The 21,242-nt window shown below is 47.2% G+C and overlaps 1 protein-coding gene across 2 annotated transcripts in view; it reads left to right on the forward strand.

The window, feature by feature from the left end:
* Window positions 1–21,242, forward strand: part of SETD4 (SET domain containing 4) — a 390,795-nt gene that overhangs the window by 325,209 nt on the left and 44,344 nt on the right. For both annotated transcript variants that reach the window (XM_069636124.1, XM_069636125.1), the window contains exon 10: window positions 7,547–7,670. In XM_069636124.1, coding sequence (XP_069492225.1) covers window positions 7,547–7,670 — 124 coding nt within the window. The remainder of the gene's footprint in view (window positions 1–7,546; window positions 7,671–21,242) is intronic.

Genomic DNA, 21,242 nt, shown 5'->3' on the forward strand with positions numbered 1-21,242 from the left:
ACAGTATCCCCTTCCTCACTGCTCTTTTTGGTTACAGTGACAATCTAATCTGAATGGCTGGTGGCAGTGGTTTTATTCTACCTACTTCTGTGCAATTTTTAGTCCCAGGCTGTACTTACAGCCGTTTTAGTGCACAGAAGGGTCACCATTGACCCAAAATGGTGGTAGTGTTCTTTTTTTGCCAATTCAAGATGGCTTGTCCTTTCTTGGTCCTCCTTCTGTTGTGCAGGTTGGGGGAGGTCCTGGTTTGAATTTTGTCTTCAATTGGATCCCTTTGTGAAGTCTGCCAAAGCGTCCGTGTGTCTGTGAGGACGGGAAATAGGGGAGGACTCAAAATGTCCACTGCGCTTTGTGTTCTGCTGTGCCTGCCTTGAACCAGTTCCAACTGGGAGGCTGGCTGTCCTGAAAGGGCAGCCACCTCTCACAGTTTAAATGGTGCATGGGTGCTGATTGGCTGAGCTCCTGCATAAGAGGCATGGATCTTGAGGCTGAAAACAAGCTGACCACTGGAACTGAATAAATGAAGAGGAGGAAGAGGAGAGACACCCACAGCCACTTCCAGACGACTGGATATGCCTTCTGAGTAATTGCTGCTGTTCAACCCCTTCCTCGAAGCATCAGGAGAGCCACGAAAAGGACGACTCTCTTCCTTAGACTGGTGGGTCCAATCAGTCTGAAGACGACCTGCCCTTTGAGCTATCCCACGACGAGCTGTGACCTTCACGGGCTGCAAACTGCCAATACCCTTGGACCTGTGACCACTGAGCCTTCCGAATATCAAATCCTCCCGAAACTTTGGTGGACTCCTTTCGGACCTCCAAACCCAAGATTCCACTCCTTGAAGTCCCCTCACCAGAATGCTGGACCGAGAAAGCTAGACAAATCGACTGGGCAGTAATCATTCTTCACTGGTGCTTTGATAAGGGTGCAAAAATCACAGAACCACGAAGAATCCAGTGTCTGGAGCCTCTTCACTCGACTGCTTCTGCAAGATCCATTTCAGTGTCTCTTCTTTCGTCTGCCTGACCAAGAATCCAGTGACCAGGTCTGCTGCATCATGCCGGATCCTCTTCTTCACCTCTAAGGTACTGTGAGACTGCAGGTACAATTTATCTAGAGTTGCTTTGCTGCTCCTTTGTTGCTGGAGTGCTGATTCGTGTGTTTGCGAGTTTGCCCATACACGTTTGCCCAGGTGTAACGCCTGTGTGCCTTCAGGGAGCCTTCTCCGAAGTCCCAGAACCTTTTCCCCAACAACAAATTTGACTTACTTGCTACTGAAGACTTCCTCTGGAACATTTGAACTTTCTATAGCTTGTGCCTTGCTTGTTTGACCCTCCAATCTGACCCTGCGACTCTCATAACTAGATAGGTATAGACCTCTAAAGCCTAACACCTCTGTGAAATGATTGCAAAGTATTTACTTGTTAATTAATGTGCATGCATTGTTTCTTCTCAGAGGGCGATGATCCTTAATCATATTGGGGTGTGCCTTTTCACTTCTCACATCCACTACTTTTTTTTCTGCCCAAAAGTGGAACTAATGTAAATGCACATGTGGTTGTATTATTGGATTCGCCAGACACTTTAAAATTGTTTTTTGATTCAGCTTTTATTTTCTCAAATGGCTTCTTGATATGCCTTTTTTGTTTGGCTCTGATGTTTTCCAATTAACATATACCTCTACATGTGTTTCACCACCTATTCAGGTGAATCTTGAGGAGGATTTTCAGATTTTCTTTTATTTTTTTTTATTTTTTTTGTAACTTTATTTTTGTCTGACAGGTACATCACATACAACTTGCATTTCATAAGTATTTCAAAGTACATCTACAACTTCAGCATCACAATAAAATGGATGTATTTCTTAAAGTCAGGGTATCATATGGAGCTAAATGAGTCTGTGTTCGAAGTCTCCTGATCTGTCCTTGGGTATCGCCTCAGGGGTTCCCAGATATCTTTCGGTCTGTTGGTGGCAGAGATGCCTCTAACATAGTTTTCTTCTGTCTCCTGCACGTAAATCAAATCTTTTACCCATGTCTGCAGAGTAGGGGCGGACTTCTCTTTCCAGGCTCTGAGTATATTTCTCTTTGCCACAGCTCCTGCCACAGCAAACAGTCGACGTGTCTTCATTGACACCTTTCATATGTCCCAAGGTAAGTACTTCAGCGGAGTTGCTGGTATGTGTAAGTCTATTATCTCACTGATCACTGCAGCTACCTCCTCCCAGAATCGTTTGATCGGGGGACAGTTCCAATACATGTGGATTGAGTTTGCCACAGAGGCATGACACTTTGGGCAGTTCGCTGGTTTTTAGGGATCAAATTTGGTCATTTTATTTGGCGTAATGTCTAAATGGTTTAACATTTTATATTGGATTAGATGAAAATTAGCGCTTATTGAGATGGACTTAGTATATTGACACTATTTTGCCCATCGGCTTTCATCTATTATTGTGTCTAGATCTCGCTCCCGCTTCTCCTTCATTTTGTTTTTGGACGGGGTGTGCGTTAGAAGCGTATGCGTGGGTAGTGCGTCAGGGAAGAACGGCCATTTCCTCCTGCATGCCGCCTTCAACCGGTGATACTGCATCGTGGTGACAAGGCCTGCTCCCACCTTTTCCTGGACATCCGTCAACGATACGAATTTCCCATTTGGGTAGAGGTCTCCAAAACGCATCTCTTTGCCGAGGTCTCACTTGATTTGCATTGTCCTATCCAGAGTAGGTTTGAGGTCAGGATAATGCCATAGGGGGTTAGTGTCATGACCCTTGCCCCTGGCCCTCACTGGCAAGTCAGCCTTCCAGTTAGGGCCAGGTCAAAGGCCTTAAAACCTCATCCAAGACTCTCTTGGAGTCAGTCCTGGCGCCTCTGGCACCAGGCTCATAACCATCATGAAGACCAACATTAGAATGGGACTATTTACTTGGGACTATTTAACTTGGGGGGGGGGGGGAGGTTCAGCCAACATGGAGGCACACACATAGCTCAGTTACAAGGAACTGAGCTATGCGGTCTAGTCTTTTGGGTGTGGCAGGCCTGGGACTACTTTACCTGGACTACTTTGGGTCTGGCAGGCCTGGGACTATTTTACCTGGACTACTTTACCTGAGACTATTTAAACTGCACCCAAACAGCAGAACATGCTTTGCGTTATTCTGCTGTGGGCAGCGTAATGCTCACCGTGTCCAGTTCTTAGATGCCAGCTTACCTGAAACCAAAGACCTGCAGAGAGAGAAAGAACACTACGAAACTTACCTGGAACAGTATCCTGTCTTCAATCCATCGCCAGCTTCAGTTCCACTCAGCTGAAGGTACGAACGCCATCATCCGGCACTGCATGCATCCTGGAATACCATAACCTGGAAAGAGGAGAAAGAAAGACAGCATTAGTAAGCGTTTACCCACGTTTCCTCCCGAATGAAGAAAGCCACACAATTCTTACCTGGGTAGTCATCTCCTGGTTAGTATCATTGCTGGAACATTATGGCGCTCGGCAAGGAACATCGCAACCTGCAAGGAGAGAAAAGACACAGGTTAGCAATATAAAAGGCGAAACAGAGCCGCGCATTACTCACCGGACAGCATCGCGCAAACCGCGCTTTCGCCTACCGGCCCATGCTCATCTTCGAACTGCATGACAACACCAAAATACCTTTCCGTACCTAAAAGGAAAGAAGCAAGACATTATTATTCGAACTAAGAGGAACATAAGAACTGCATATAAAGACTGTAAAGCAGCAAACCTACAGAGTCGCAGCAGGCCTGGATTCCCACAGGGGGGCTTGCACCAGTGAAGTAACTTGTTCGCTGCTCGCCCCTCACATCTACGCGCCCCTGCCACGAGGAGCAGGATGGAGAATCCACCTTTTACAATATTAAGGTGAGGAGAGGGCCCAAGGGGGAGGAAGGAGTTGAGGCCAAGGGAGATGGGAAAACATAAAGACAATCTGGTATTGAATCAAGCTTTCCTATATTGCAGACCCATCTTTAACCAGAGGCCTTACCAAGGGACGGGAGAGGGTTCGAGAGTGCAAATCATCCAACCAGGGCTGGGTGGCGTCCCCGTGGATACCAGGTGAGCATAACAGAACGCAATGCCTCAATAATCTCATCCACCTGGGCGTCATGGAGACTTCAGAGACTGACCAGTTAGTTCAGTTGTTGGGACAATTACGCGCTGAAGTACATTCAGCCAGGCAAGAAACCAACGCTCTTAGGAGGGATTTGATTGTTACTAAGGATCGTACCGACGAAATAAGTAGACCATTGCTCCAATCACAGGCAGGACAGACCCTATTGCCCGGTAACATTCCGCTACCACCTGTACCAACTTCTTCCACCAATCCAGTACAAATAACCCTTACTGGGGCAGTTCCTTTAGCTCCACCTGAACGATTTACAGGGGATCCCAAGAAGTACGCAACATTCATGAACCAGTGTCGTCTTCGTTTCCTTTGCAGACCTGGGGCTTTTCCTAACAACCAAGCGCGAGTTGCTTTTGTCTTGTCATATCTGAGTGGCAGTGCTGCGGATTGGTCGATACCATTGGTAAGTCAGGATAACCCGTTGTTACATGACTTTGGGGGTTTCCAGATGGAAATGGAAAAACTCTTTGCTCGTCATACCCAAGGCCAAGACAACAAACTTTTGTCAATCCGTCAAGGAAGTCAAGACTAGCTTACATATATAGCAACATTTAACACACTTGTCGTTGAAGCTGGGTGGCCTGAGGAAAAAAGGACCACACTATTTCATCGGGGTCTACGAGGGGAACTAAAGGATGTCCTTGCTAAAGTGGTTAACCCACCTAAAGACTGTGGAGAATTCATCAACCTTGTGGTGCAATTAGATCACAGATTACAAGACCGAAAAGCGGACCGGATAAGGTTAGACACTCGAGCTGTGTATGTCCTGTCAAAGGATAATGTTCCACGTACATTGGAAAACACGGTAGAACCCATGCAAATCGGAGGTGTACGGCCCCCTTTAACTAAAACTGAAAGAGACGAGAGAAGGCAACAGCAATTATGCTTATATTGCGGAAAAGCAGGCCACTTCCTCAAAGAATGTCCAGTGAAACCACCAAGGAGAACTGTTGGAGCCACAGAGACTTATGACGTGATGGTTTTTGGAAGCTTGGAGGTCGTCCGCATTTAGTAGTACTATCGGAAGGGGCGCAAGCCGGTCTCCTGATGTGGGCGAATCCGCTCATGGACCCGGCTCTCACTCCCTTTACACCTTGACCACGTAGCTGTGTGAAGGCATCGTGAAGCAAGACACAGACAACAGATTCAAAGTTCAAAATAAAATGGTTTATTAAATCAAATGTCAGGATGGTAGAAGGCCTAACTTGCCATATGCTATGGTGGGATTTCCCTACCTGAAAGAAACTAAGGAAAGTCTGAATCAAAAAGTTCACCTTACAAGTCTGTCTGTCTCCAAAACCTGTCCTTGCCCTCACAACTAAAGCAATGTGTAAGGATGTCATTAATGAAAGAAATGGTGATTAACACAAAGTTCAGAGTTTCTTCCAGCTTTTAACTTCCTCTTCAGCTTCACCAAGTTCATTAAAGTTCCACAAAAGTCTCAAGATTGCCTTTCCCAAGTTCAAGGCAGTAGTTAATCAAATCTCAGGGTTTCCTTCCCCAAGATTTCAACGTTGCAACTTGTACTGGTTTTAATATTTCAAAGTTCAACATAAACCTATTTCCACTTGACCCTCCTTCTGGCTCGTCTTACCAGTTCACTCACAGTGCTCCTTCTTGATTTATTTCACAATGTCTTTAACGTGTCAGACACCTCTTGCCAGTGTTTGGCTTTGCTGCAATGCATCCATTCATAAAGTTCACTTTGTGGTGGTCTTGTTTCTGCTCCACCTTTATGTTGCACTCTTTCACGCTTGCGCTCTTTTCCATAAATTGCTTTCAAATGTGCACTTTCCTTTTTGCCTTTCATCAGCTATTACATTTGCCCATAAAGTTTTCTTCAATTCTATATTCAACATGTGTAATTTTGCTTTGTTTTTAATTTTCATTCTGTTCGGGATTCAATTTATGTCATACGGCACTTCGGTATTCACACGTAGCCCCTATGAGTGGCCCCAGCTTTGAGTGACATCTACTTCCACTCACCGGTCCTCTGTCTTCCTTCTCTGGTGGCTATGGGGCTTCTTTTCTGGGCAAGTGGGCCTCGCCCTCCGGGTGCCTCCTAGCACATGCCGGCAGCCCTGTTCTCCCGCATGGACACGGACAGCGTCCTTTCTTCCTTTTCCCTTGCTCGCAGCTCCAGCTGCTTTCTCTGGAAAACGGAGGCACCGAACCCGTGGCAGCATAATGGCCTAACTCACCTTAGGCTCCACAGGTCTTCTAGGACATTGGCTGGCGTCCTGGCTGCCTCTCAGGTCCCACCATGGCTGCCTCCTAATGATACGGGTCCCATGCTGGTCTCTCCCACACAGGCCTCCCTGTTGCTCCCTTATCTGCTCTTTGGCTCTCTTTTTATACACCTGCAACCACTTGACAGGTTGCTGGTGTGGATTCTCAATTGGGCTTGCCTGACCTTGAAAACACTCTACAGGCATATTCTTCATCCCAGTACTCTACTTTTAATGAATACTGTACAATGCAACATTTTAATCCATTATTTTATTTAAAAAATTCATGGGGGGAAACCCCCTAAACCCCCTTGATTGGTTCGGACTCCCTCACTGCGCTCGGTCGCTATGGCATTTTTTGAGGAAATAGTAATGCCCCTTCACTTAAAAAATTCACCAGCCGCCACTGGCTAACAGACTGTGATGGGAACAGGATGGGGGAGCCCAGGGACTGTGGTGGGAGCAGGATGGGCGGGAACCATGGGATAGTGGTGGGAGCTGGGTGGGGAGAGCCCAGGGTGTGTGATGGTGTGGGGAGAGCCCAGGGACTGGGTAGGAGTGGGATGATGGAGCCCAGCCACTGTGATGGGAGCAGGTGGGGGAGCTCAGGGACTATACTGGGATTAGGGTGCAGTGATGGTGCACTAGGCCCAAGTGGATTTACAATGTGAGGCAACTTAGAGTCTCGTATACAAAACAATCCAGTGTGCTCGTGTATGGACAACACACATTTCGCAGCTATCTCTATAAAAAATAAATAACACAAACACAGAGAGGCGGGGCAGGGGGGGGGGTTCCAAACATAAAATGTTTGAAGACCGCTGCTCTAGACCATGGCAACTCAATGTTTTAGATTTCAACTTCCATTCCCCTAGCCGGTATAGTCATTGGTGAAGTATCGTGTTTGGTGCAGTCGAAAACATCTGGAGAGCTACAGTATGAGTAATCCTGCTCTAGACTATATTAAATCTTTTTTATACATTTCAGAGCAGTGCGTTTGTATTAATGTAGTGCACTGTCGAATGCCACAAGCCTTCGCAAGTTTTCTCTTTTATTATTCATTCTGAGTGCTGCAACTTATTTTGCAAATAATGGTTGTTCACATCTGCCCTGTACAGAAAACATGTTTTTTTTTTAGAGTTGACATATTTAATTGTTATATTTCTGTTTTTAGTATGTGCTGGAAAAAGGTTCTTATTGGCGAGAGAATTTCAGATGGGAATGAAAAAAAGGCTGTGGCACTTGCAATACGAATCTGCCTCCATTTAATAGAGGACACCTGTGATGCTATTGAGAAGGTAAGCAGCTTGTGGAATATGTTGTATGGTACTGCACCATTAACGATTGAAGTATTACATTTTCAGTCACACACTTGGATGAATTCATTGACCTCTGTCTGCCTCCTATGTAGTAGTTTGTCAAAGTAACTCGGGGGGTCTGTAACCATCAGCTCTCCGGACGTTTTGGACTGCAGCAACCATGATCCTTGGACATTGACTATGCTAGCCAGGGGTGATGAAAGTTGCAGTGCAAAACATGTGTGGAGCAATGGTTGCCGACCTCGGAAGTAACTACAATCAGCAACTACTTAAAATGGGATATCGTTTTAGACACCAGACTCCTGCTGCTACGTGAAGCACATGAGAAATGTATGGTTTGATGGTGCCCGGAAGGAAACTCACTTCACTGTGCGACTATTGTGACCAAGGCGTTGTACCACATCAATGTGCCGTTTTTATTGCATTCATTGCTATTGTTCACTTGCACAGTTTTAGAAGACACTTCACTGTGATCATGTGCTAAATTAAATGTATTGTAACTAGTATTTGAACATTTGCTGAAAGAAAACAGTAACAAAATCACGGTATACATTGTAATGAAGATTTATTTAGGAACATTTGTCTCGGGGTTGTGAGCACAGGATTGATGGTAAACACTTTTGGGCTCATCCAGCGAAATATAATTTATACTGAGAACCCAACATGAAAAGATCTTTCTAAGAAATGCATTCTATTCCACATGATGCCAGTTACCAAATGGAATGAAGTGCTGATATACTTGGAAACTGCAAAATGAAATAGTAGCTGTAAAGATGTGTACAATTTTCAAATGTACTTAATTGAGCATCCTAAATATACCAAATTGCAATCTTCAATAACCTTTGTATATTTTGTATTTTGATGATATATTGATATCCAATTTAGGTAGAATTGGATTTTTGGTGTTAGTAAATTAAAGTGGCAGTCGTATCTGTTTTTTTTTTTAATTGGGAACGTCCCTTTCTTCTTAATGTCACTGTGCTGTTCATTTTTGCAGACCTGTTAAGGTTTGTAAAGCAATGTCAAATTACTTATTGTCTTTCTATGATTTGAGCTATCATCCATCCAGTGATGCTGTGTGGCCAGAATGTGAAGTCAGCAAAGATCCAAGGGATGCATGAAATTACTGCTCGCAGTGCAAAATCTGTGGGATTCGCGTCATGTTTTTCTTCCCATTTTTTTGCAATACAAATGGAATACAGTGCAACAAAACCACTACTAACCAACCCAAAATATTCAAGTAAGGTTCATGAGCCCATGCAAATACTTTGTGGATTTTTAGGAGATAATCTTCCAGAAATCCATTGTAACCATGAAAAAGGCAGCAGCTCTGGGCCAAACAAAACTAAAAGCAGATGGCAGAATGAGAATTTCCTATGACTTTTGCCATCTTCTTCCATAGATTTATTTTTTCAATTTGTCCCGAGCCTAATCATGTGCGATACCGCCACAGGAAGTGACATTCTTGTCTACAGTTTGCAGTCAAGGAAAGTGTAGCAAAAAGAGGCCTTCCTGAACCTTAACACTTGGCATGTGTGACTATTTGGAATGTGTTATGGCTTTAAATTGCATTAGTCCTTTATCATCCTACAGTAAGTGTCCAGGGGTTATTGCCCTCCGTGGAGCGCTTTAACAGTATTATCTGTGGAAGACAGCCCATTCTCAGTGTAAACCCCCACATTCTAGCGTGGGCGTTTCAATGTTATGTATTGATGGTGCAACTACGAGTATGTGATCACTCCTATTTTTATGTCTGTGGGTATTTTTCCTTCCTGAGATCCCGGGGCAACTTGGTATGGCCCGCCCACAGAGGTAATGGGAGCGTGGATGGGGTGATTAAATCAAAAATCCTGTCACCGTCTCCCAGGGGACAGGTGGACAGGACAATGTATGTCATATAGCAGCGTCAAGACGCGTATGAGGAGAGCGAGAGAGTCGTCTTCAGGACCAGGCAGGGCGTTTAGGCCCTCCGTGTGAAGAGGTCCATCGTGGGCAGTAACGGGCCGGCTCGCTCTCTCCCCTCCCCGGGGTTGAGGAAGCGAGCAGCGTTGTGAGGGAGGCAGCCCAACGCAGGCTGGTAGTGCCCGGGTGTTCGCACCCTTCGTGAGGGACAGACTGTGGCGGACACAAGTCTGCATTTCCCCTCTCCTTGACTGGCGGTAGGAGTGGGAACGTTTATGGAGCGGGCCGCATAGCGCGCTACTGTGGAGGCCTAAAGTATATTGTCTGGCTGTTTACAGCCGTGGCGGCACTGTCATTCTCTTGTCACAGCCTGCTGAAGAGAACGCCGGCAAGTGTAGTGGAATACGGATTAGCAGGGTTATTTGCTGATTTGACAATCAGCGGCGTTCGCAATTAAGCACAGTCAGGAAGGGGGAGAAAGTAGAGAAATCCTAACGTGTAAGGGTGCCTCCATAGGCCTCGATACATGCCTCAGTAGGTGGGGAGAGAAGTTAGCATGACGGTTTTTGTCAGAAAAAAACAAGTATCAAGGCACCCCGCTGGACCTTGGTATTTAGACCAAACCTCACTGAGCTCCTCAGCCTGGGGTTACACTCATCACGGTTCCTGAAGTGGGTATTTTAGTAACGCCCAAAACTTGCCCACATCACTGAGTGGCTCATGTGGGGGATGTCTTCCCTAATGACCTAGGGGTACTGTGTGACTGGCGTCTGCACGGTGCATGGGGCAAAAAGGGTAGCCGGCAGCTGCCTGGGAAGTGCTAAACAATGAAAGAGTTATTTATTTATCAAATGTGAAGAATCTCGCTCCCCATGAGGTGAAAGTTACTTTTTTACCACATGTGTATTATCCCGCTTGCGAATGCTCTCCATGAGGTGAAGGGGCTATTTATTTGTCAAATGTGAATAATCTTGCTTGCAAGTGCTCCCCATGATGTGAAAGTTATTTATTTATCAAATGTGAATAATCTAGCTCGTGAAGTGTTGCCCATCCATGTTAAACAGTTGGTTACTTACCATATGTGAAGGATGATGTGCAAAGGTGCTCCCACTAAAGGGAAAACAGTTGTTTGTTACACAATGTGAATGCTCAAGCTCATAAGTGCTCCCACTGAGGTATTCATTTACTGGTTTATCCACTTGGAATGGTTTAGTTCGCCCCCCCAATGACCACACTGGAGTTAAGGAGTACTGTAACTATTGGAGGAAATGTAAGGACAGCTAAATGTTTATGTAGTACCAGAACTAGGCGACATTGTAAATTCCTTACTACTTGGGCATACCGAGGGGCAGAACTGTTTTCTTTTAACACTATTCTATAAATAAGGAGTTTACTCCTAACAAATCCCATGAGGCTGTGACTGTTTATTTATCCCGGTTCACCCATAGGACAGCCAGCCACCAGGGCTCGGCTACCCATAGGGAAAAGCCTAAACCATTCCCCCCCTGTCTCCCCATTGGCACATGTGTGCGGTAAGGTGTAGTATCCCTGGTTCAGGACTCCTACAGGTTGCTGCTCTTTTTCTCCTCCCCCGCCCCTCACCCCATAGGGAGAATCACCTTACACTCTTGGAGGCACTGCTGAGATCCCAGGTGGGCCATTTACCTTATAGAGAGGAATTCTGGTGTATCTCTCCTTGTTTACCACACAGGGGAGCTGTGTAATATATTTATGGTTAATTACCTTAAAAAATAAAAAGACAAACAAAATAAGGAAAATAACGTGTGAATACGTGTTACACTGGGTGAAAGTTGATGGGCTTAACCTAGAGGCTTGTTTTATATTGGGCAAGGTCCCGTTGCAAATTATAACCAATGAAGTCTTAGCCATGACTGGTGCATTGGAACCCATTACGGGTAAAGTGAAAAGTGTAGGCCGCATACCTGGTCAAGCTCCCAAATGTTATATGCTATGTTATGGTGGAAGTTCTCTTACAGGTAAAACCTTGTCCGCAGAGATTCAAGGCGGGAAACGTTCAATTACCTGCCCTGTCTGGAGGTTACATTCATGGCCAAGGATTCCTCCGCGACCAGAAGCTACAAACCCCACTAAAGACGCTATAGTCATTGCTCTGGCGGTGGCTTAAGCTGTTAAAGTATCTAGGAAGTGACAATCCCCACCACCTGTGCTTGGTGAACAGGGAGCCTACACCCGCCTACGGCCCTTTTTCCGGCGAACGACCGGTGCCTAAAGGGGAGCAAAGCTATGAAGTACGGGCCGACCCCACGCAGTTTATGCTCCATGACTGGAAAGTGTCAGACCAAGAAAAGGGGAGGCTGGTGATAGAGGCCTTACGGGGGTACGTCTGAGTGAAGATCCACCTGAATCAGGATGTGTCTGGGGTGAACACAACCTTGTCCACACTGGCATTAGTATCCACCACCAAGAACCAGCATCCAGAGGTCCCCCTGGTTATGGGCACCAACTCCACCCTGTTTGGTACATTTGCCAGAATGTGTATGGAGATGGCAGATCCCCAGTTTGCATATTCGTTGAGCATACTCCCAGCTTGCCAGCAAGCCTATCTCAAGTAAAGCCAGGAGAAGGCGGAACAACCTGATGGGCCAGTGGGAGAGGTAACCACCACCAACCACAGTCAACTGGACATACTGCCTGGTCAGACAGTAATGGTGCCGGGCAATGTACAAATCCAGGGAACTTACAGCTACAGGAGATTGGTGATGGAGGCGTCGGAAGGAGAAGAACTGCCGGGCGGTCTGGTGGTCCAACACACCTTGTTTAGTGATACTGGGAAGGGCGTGATTCACATTAGAGTCCCTATCACTAATATCACCAAAAAATCAGTGCACCTCCCAGGTGGGATGACAATCACCCAGCTTCGCAGTGCTGACTCGGTGGCACAGGCAGCTGCAGCTGGAACCAGGAGCCTATAGCCCCCTTTGGATGGGGGAAAGATAAACTTTCGAGACTCCCCGTTGTTTGAGCGGGAAAAAAAATCATCTATGAGACCAGCTGTCCCTGCAAGCCGATGTAATTTCAGCCTGTGACTGGGATTTGGGGGAAACCAAGGGAGTGAAACATCAAATCCGAATGAACGAGACCACCCCCTTTCGAGAAAGGTCATGAAGACTATCCCCGGCTGATGTGGAGGACGTGCAGCGTCATCTGGAAGAACTACTATGGGCAGGGGTTATCCAGGAGTCGAAGCCTGTATGCGTCGCCCATTGTGGTGGCCAGAAAAAGGAACAATGATGTGTGTCTGTGCACAGACTACCGGCGCCTGAACAGCAGGATGGTGCCTCACCAATACACTACCCCCAGAGTGGATGAGGCTCTTGGCTGTTTGGTGGGAAGCAAGTACTTCTCGGTTTTGGACCTACAGAGCGGATATTACCAGATTCCTATGTTACCCGAGGATAAGGAGAAGACTGCCATCATCTGTCCCTTGGGGTTTTACCAGTTCACTCGTATGCCTCAGGGGATATCGGGAGCGCCAGACACGTTTAAACGCCTAATGGAAAAGACAGTTGGGGATATGAACTTACTTGAGGTACTGGTTATACTAGATGTAGTGACTGTGTTTGAGAGAACCCTAGAAGAACATCACCAAAGGCTACTCAAAGTTTTAGATCGTCTACCACAGCAAGGGCTGAAAGTATCATTACAAAAATGCCAGTTCTGCTGCACCATTGTGAAGTATATTGGCCATGTGGTGTCCGCCGAAGGAGTGAGTGTGGATCCTGCTAAGATGAAAGCCCTCGAGACTTGGCCCCGTCCGCAGAATCTGCGAGAGATGAGAAGTTTCTTGGGGTTCTGCAATTACTACCGCAGGTTCGTGCCCGGATTCGGCAACATAGCCCAACCACTCACTGAATTGACAAAGGGTTTTCCGGCCCCACAGAAGACAACGGCTAACTTTGGGAAGCAGTCCATGATTCAACACCATCCAAAGGAGATCGTTGGCCTGCGCTGGAGTGAGAAGTGTGAGCAAGCCTTTGCTTGGCTAAAATAAACTCTTATGGAAGCGCCAGTCCTGGCGTATGCTGATCCCCAACTGCCCTATATTCTACATGTGGATGCCAGCTTGGATGGGCTGGGTGCCATACTCAGGGTACTACTCAGCCCGTGGCTTTTGCCAGTCGTCGACTGAGCTCATCCAAAATGAACTATGCCGCCCAAAAGCTGGAGTTTTTAGCCCTGAAGTGGGCAGTATCTGAAAAATGTTATGACTATCTTTATGGAGCAACTTTCACCATGAGCACGGACAACAATCCTCTGACCTACATCCTCAAATCCGCCAAACTTGATGCTACTGGCCATCCCCGGTTGGCCGCACTGTCCACGTACAACTTCCAGTTGGAATATCGCCCTGGAGTCAATAGCGTAGGCGCAGATGCACTGTCCCGAAGACCCCCGCCAAGGACAGCTCCGAGTCCATTCCTATTGAGATGGCCTCAGTGGCCACGATGAAGGCCATTTGCGGGGAATATGCCAGACAACCGAGTCAGCCCGGATTGCCTAGCGAGGACAGAAAAGGGTGTCCCTATGAGTTACTGTTACGCAACCAGCTTGTCAGCCCCCGAACTGCCGCACATGAACTTGACTGAGCTGAGACAAAGACCATTTCAAGATCTGGAAATACGTGAAGTGCTGCAGAGCAAAGAGGCTGGCAAGACGGGGCCCCCAGACAGCCTAAACCTGCCAAATCATCAAATATATTGCAAGGAATGGAAGGCGCTACTACTAAAGGGAGTAGTGCTGTATAAGGAGAGCAAAAATACAGAGTCGACTCATACACCGACTTGTGCTGCCCCGTTCACTACGTACCCTGGCCCTGCACGCCCTTCATGACCAACATGGACATCTAAGAAGTGAACGCACACTAGTACTAGTACGCAGTTGATTTTACTGGCCACACTTAGGCCCTGAAGTAGAGGAGTATTGCCACACCAGTGCACAATGTATTGCTTAAAAAACCTTAAGCCATCCTGCTGCTGCACTACAACATCTACAGAGCTCCAGACCCATGGAGTTTGTGTGGACTTCCTTAGCCTTGAAATTGACAAGAGTGGGATTCAGAAAATGTTGTTGGTGACTTACCACTTTAGCCGTTATGCCCAAGCCTATCCCACAACGGATCAGAAAGCGACAACCATAGCAAAAATACTCTTGGACAAATTCTTTGTGCATTATGGCTGGCCTGCTAGACTACACTCTGACCAGGGGCGAAACTTTGAATCCAAACTCATCAAAGAACTCATGCAGTTGATAGGGGTATAGAAAACGAGGACATCTACAAGGGAATGTACAAGCTGAATGATTCAATCCTACTCTGTTAGATATGCTGGGTATACTGAGTGCCAAAGAAAAGCTGAAGTGGAGCCAACATGTGTCCATGCTAGTTCATGCCTAAAACTGCACCAGAAATGATAGTACTGGGTTCACACAGTATCAGCTGATGTTTGGAAGGGATGCTAGGTTACCCATAGACTTGAGTTTTGGGACCTCCTCTGATGGGACCAGTGCTGAAAATCACTGCAAGTTTGTAAGAGACCTTCAGGATCAATTGTCCAAAGCTTTCCTAGCGCAAGCTGCAGCCGAGTCAAATACACAGCAAAACAAGAGAAGGTATGATGATAGGGTCAGGTTTCACAACCTGCAGCCCGGCGATAGAGTACTCCTCAGGAGTTTAGGGAAGAGAGGGTGCAACAAGTTGGGAGACTGATGAGAATCGCAAACATACCTGATCGAGAGACAGTTGACCGGGTTTCCGGTGTTCCGTCTGAGAAAGGAAGTCGCCCTGAGGGATGTGAAGACCCTCCACCAAAATCACCTCCTATCCATAGGGGATAGTGTGGAGATGGATACGAATGCCGGTGAAGCTTATCTTTCCCCCAGTAAGAGGGTCACTCAAACTCATTCACGGGACACAATCCACGGGGCAGCCCTACTCCCATCTAGACTAGATACTGTACCGTCTGTGGCCTCCAACGCCAATGAAAGGAAGAATGTGGAGGATAAAGGGCCTCAAATCCCAGAGGTATCCCAATAGCCCTCCGATAATCAGTCCAAGCTAAAAGAGGAGGAAGAAGATTACATTTCTGAGGGCTCAGAGATGGCATATTGGATTGAACAAGAGGTTACAACTCCAGGTCCCTCCAGACAGACTGAAAACCTGAGAGAGATATCCACTGGTGGAGACATGGACATCTGCCACACACCATCTGATGATCGATTGCCAAGGGCTGGCTCTGTGACTGAGGACGAGCCGCCTGAGTCAATAGAACATCCCGAGGCTGCCTCTGAAGATCATTCAGAGGCATATGGCGAGCTTCGGAGATCTCAAAGAGAGGTCAGGCCGGTCAGAATGCTGAGCTACCATGCTCCAGCAGGTCAGTTGGAAGTCATCAGAAGGGGATTTCATGTGCCAGCTACTACTTGTACAGTGTTATCCTTTAAACCAATGTGTTATGCTCAACAATGGTGGAATGTACCATTGTCATGGAATGGGAAATGTCAAATGCTATTGTATGTGCCTAGGGAAAAGGTAAAAACAAGGGTTTTGAAGGACCGGGGTTGAGTGTAAATCCCCACATTCCAGCGTGGGCGTTTCAATGCTATGTATTGATGGTGCAACTACGAGCATGTGATCAGTCATGTTTTTATGTCTGTGGGTATTTTTACTTCCTGAGATCCTGGGGCAACTTGCTATGGCCCGCCCGCAGGGGCAATTTGAACATGGATGAGGTGATTAAATAAAAAATCCTGTCGCCATCTCCCCGCGTCTGGGGGACAGGTGGACAGGACCATGTATTTGATACAGCGGCGTCAAGCCAGCTATAAGGAGAGAGAGAGAGAGAGAGAGAGCGTCGTCTTGAGGACCAGGCAGGGCGTCCAGGCCCTCCGTGTGAAGATGTCCACAGCGGGCAGTACTGGGCTGGCTCTCACTCTCCCCTCCCTGGGGTTGAGGAAGCGAGCAGCGGTGTGAGGGGGGCAGCCCAGCGCAGGCTGGTAGTGCCCGGGTGTTGGCACCCTTTGTGAGGGACAGACGGTGGTGGACGCAAGTCTACCTTTCCCTCTCCTTGAGGTAGGAGTTGGAAAGTTTATGGAGCGGGCCACATAGTGCGGCACTGTGGAAGCCTAAAGTATATTGTCTGGCCGTTTACAGCCGTGGCGGCACTGTCAGTCTCTTGTCACAGCCTGATGAAGAGAACGATGGCAAGTCTAGTGTAATACGGATTAGCAGGGTTATTTGCTGATTTGACAATCAACAGCGTTTACAATTAAGCACAGTCAGCAAGGGGGGAAAAAGTATAGAAATCCTAATCTGTAAGGGTGCCTCCATAGGCCTCACTACGTGCCTTGGTAAGTGGGGAGAAAAGTTAGCATGGCGGTTCTTGTCAGAAAGAAAACGGAGTTTCAAGGCACCCCGTGGGAGCTTGGTATTTAGACCAAAACCAGCTGAGCTCCTTGGTATTTTGGTAACGGCCCAAAACTTGACCATATCCCAGATGGGCTCTTGTGGGGGATGTCTTCCCTCATGACCTAGGGTTACTGTGTGACTGGCATCTGCGCCGTGCGTGAGGCGAAGGGGTAGCCGGCAGCTGCCTGGGAAGTGCTAAACAATTTATCAAATGTGAAGAATCTTGCTCGCAAATGCTCCCCATGAGGTGAAAGAGGTATTTATTAATGAAATGTGAATGATCTCACTTGCAAGTGCTCCCCATGAGGTGCAGGGGTTATTTATTAATCAAATTTGAATAATCTTGCTTGCAAGTGATCCCCATGATGGGAAAGAGTTATTTATCATATGTGAAGGACCTCGCTCGCAAGGGCTCCCCATGAGGTGAAAGAGTTATATAATCCTTCCACTGTGGTCTTTACCCTTTTAGATTGGGTCTGCAAATCTGGCCGCCTGCCTTGGACTATACATGCCTTCTTCCTTCCTCTTCTCTCTTCTCCTGGACTCACTAGTCCTGATTATTTCCTCTCACTTCCCAGCCTCCGCCTTCTGGTTCCTTCCTGCAACTGTTCTCCTGTCATCACTATAGGCTCTCCTGTCATAACCTTCTCTTCTCCTGCCACCTCCTTAGGCTCCGTTCCTATCTCCACTGTATGCTCTCCTCCTGTCACCTTGTGTTCCTCCTACTCCCCATTAGTCCTCCAGTGTCCTCTGCTCCTTCCTCATTCCTTCCAAAGTCCTTTTACCAGCTCAGCTAAATCGGCCACTCTGTCCACACTTGTGACGTCCGCTAAACACCCATGCTCTGCCTTTCCACTTGTATGTTTTTATCACCTGCTATTCACTACTTTGGGATTGGATGTCGTTTAAATGTTTCCATCTGCTTTTTATTTTTGTGATTCTCTGTAGCGGATTGGTCTTTTCCTAGCAAACACTTAATTACTGTTGCTGTATGGCATTTTAAGATCACTAGGTGGACCGCAACTTTAAAAGTGGTTTCTGCCATCTTGCATTGGACAATCCATTTTCTTGTTCAAGTGTGCGAGTTCTCGGTTCCCTAAGTAGATACGATTTTGCTTTACGCAGAGTACAAGTTATGTGATAATGCCATGTCTCTTTCTTAGCTCGGGATGTCGCTTTGCTGGTTTTTAGTAAGGTACTTTGGAATCCCTGACTCTTCCAACAGAAATGCCTAACTGTTAAAGGGCCAATAACATTTTGTTGATAGGAGGTGGTCCTGTCCCACTGGTGGGAACTAAGTAGAGGTGACCGGGGAGTCTTCCCCATCCACCCCTGGATCATAATCATCTACTAGCTTGGGGAAGCATTCTGCCCCCTTGGTCACCCTACTAGGTAACAAGGCAGGGGACTTTGTTACAGTTGATTATGCACATATGGTCCACACTGTCCCATAGCTATTGGTATTGGTCTAAGTGTAGATTTACCTACCAGCATGGTAACTGGGAGGATTAGGTGATCAACCTGCAGTAAGGTCTGGAGAGAAAAGGTTTTGACCAATGCCACTAGCATGCATTGTAAAAGTGCAGACAGATAAAACATTTGTCAGCAAGGCAAGCAACAAACTTCCCTTATATACTAATGTTGAAGAGGGCGTCAGGATCCTGGGACCATGAGCATACAGTTCTATAGTTAGACCACAAATACATAACCATACTTTCATTGATTTATTATGTTTTCATTAGCCAAATGCAGTAACTCAAACTGCAAGACACAAGAGATCCTGAGCAAGCTTGCTGATGCTTAAAGCCAATAGTCGCTTGGACATACAGGAGTATATATGGAACCTGATCAAACCACGTATAGCTAACCCATAGGGAATGTAATCTAACATGGACAATGTAGAAACCGCATCATAAGGTGTAGGAAAATTACAGCAGTCCTCGAATCACTGAACAAGAGACAAACATAGCTGTTTCAGGCTGCACAGGGAGCCAGGTGCGTGAGACGAGGCCCACAGCCAAAGGCAAGAGATATGAAGACATGCCAATCCCCAGACAACAAAAGGACCAGCTGCAGAGAAAATTAATACATCGTCATAATTCGGAGCGGCAGAGCTCAATTTTGTGGCGCCTAGACACGTGATGCAGCTGAAGCAGACAATGGACAGTGATCAGTGGTGGGAAGGAAGAGCCGATCCCAGGCTGTAACAAATGTGCAACAAGTGTTGCGACGAGCTGGACATGGTCTCATAGGCAAAGGTGGTGCACACAAGTTACAATACAGACACATAATCGTTTGCATCACCTTGAAAAGGTGCACAGTGGGCTGAGAACCATTTCTGGTCCCAGGCCTGGGGACGTCTACTGTAGCCAATCACAGTTTAGCACTCTAGGGGTGGGTAGCAACGGGCGAGAACCAATGGTAAGCCCATTACTCTGCAACAATGTAGCAAGTTAGATTTTGGGGAAGGGACAGGCCAGCCACTTGACATGTAAGAGCCAATAGAATAAAATGTATATGTACCCATATAGGTTATAGTGTTCTCGGGGACCAAGCCCTCACACAGGTGCGTTTTTGGCAAAAGGGCCCAAGTGATGATGGAGTGGTGACGTGTTCTTAGGACAAAACTGGCCTGCGTGCCATTTACTGTGTTACATTCTGGAATTTTTCTGAGTTCTTGTATCGATCACTATAGGTTTTGGCTGTAATAAACCGCAGTTTGAACTTGCCGTTGACTGAGTCCTCTGTGTATACTGGGGAGGGAGTTGGGCTCGCCAAGACTTCCAGTATCACTCTCGCATACCTGGGAGTCGGTCCCAACAAGTTGGTAGCAAAGTTGATGGTTTGCTGTGTCAGCACGGCACAAGGTCGTCTCCCCCGCCGGAGAACCCGAGATGCTGCAGGACCCTCGCATATTTCGGGAAGACAGGGACGCGCACCCGTGGAAAGGCCGTCAGGAACCAGCTTGGAAATCATCTTGCCCGAAGTCAGCGAGGAGTCCTGGCAGACCAGGACAGGGAAGTGAGCACCTTCTGGTGGACACAGCAGCCGAGCAGCGCCTGTCATGAACCGTCGCCTGCGTCCCTTTTGGACATCATGGTCACTGAATGCAGTAACCCTCCCAACATGGCCGTCGAATACGAATCGCAGCTTGCCAGCCTTTACGTTACACGCTCGGCACACTACTAAACAAACACACCCCTCGGGTCTGCGCATCTCAACGCTACTGCTCGCCGTAGCTGGACGTGTACTCCCGGAGTTCGCTCCGTGCTAATCTCCTGAATTCTATATCCCGGTTCTTTGATTCCTCCTCCTTTCCTTTCACCCTTCAATCTTTTTTTTTTTTTTTAAACATGTTTATTTTTGATCGACACACCAGAGCAAAATACATCACAACATATTATTTCCTGACAATTAATATAGCTCATGGACCCTCGCCTCCCACATCAACCCCATAGCCACATCCCTTCAGTCAACTTCCAAGTCTTGCCCTTCTATTTGTTGCGTCATCTCCAAGCCCCCAGCCCTCAGAGCGTTTGCTACCACCCGCGGCTTAAAAGTTAGAGCCGGATAACTCTGGTCGTAGTCTATCACTGGGGACCAAATGTTCGTGAAGCGGTGAAGAAGGCCTCTGTTTGCCAGAGCTTCAGCCACCATAGGATCATTAAGGGTCCTTCCAGTGATTTCCAGGTTCATGCCACCGTTATTTTAGCGCCAAGAGTAGGTGAGTAAGGAGGGTAGCTTTTCTACCCGATCTCGGGTATACACCTGGGATCGGGGCTCCTAATAGGATCGGTTCCGGCTCCAGGGGGAGCCTTATCCCAGTTATGTCTGCTATGGTGGCAATGCATTGGGTCCAAAAGTTTACTATCACTGGGCAAGTCCACCACATATGGATGAGTGAACCCTGGAGGCCACATCGACGCCAGCAGTGCGGGTCCAAGGCTGGGTTGAAGTGACTCAGTCTGAGCGGCAGGTAGTACCATTTTAGGAGTAGTTTATAGGCACACTCATGGTTAGTGATGCAGAAGGAATCACCCATCAATCTTTACCGAACTTTCCTGGATTTCACCCACGCTCGAGTCACAGCTCCCGTGCCTCCGCGCGCGGACATTGTTCCTTCCTGGTTCCGTCCTGGACAATCTGAACGAAGCACGCTGGAATCCGAAAACCCGCGCACGGGCTTATACAAATCCCGGAACGTT

The sequence above is a fragment of the Ambystoma mexicanum genome, chromosome 7p, assembly GCF_040938575.1.
Source record: "Ambystoma mexicanum isolate Mex_15411 chromosome 7p, UKY_AmexF1_1, whole genome shotgun sequence".
Taxonomy (NCBI): Eukaryota; Metazoa; Chordata; class Amphibia; order Caudata; family Ambystomatidae; genus Ambystoma; species Ambystoma mexicanum.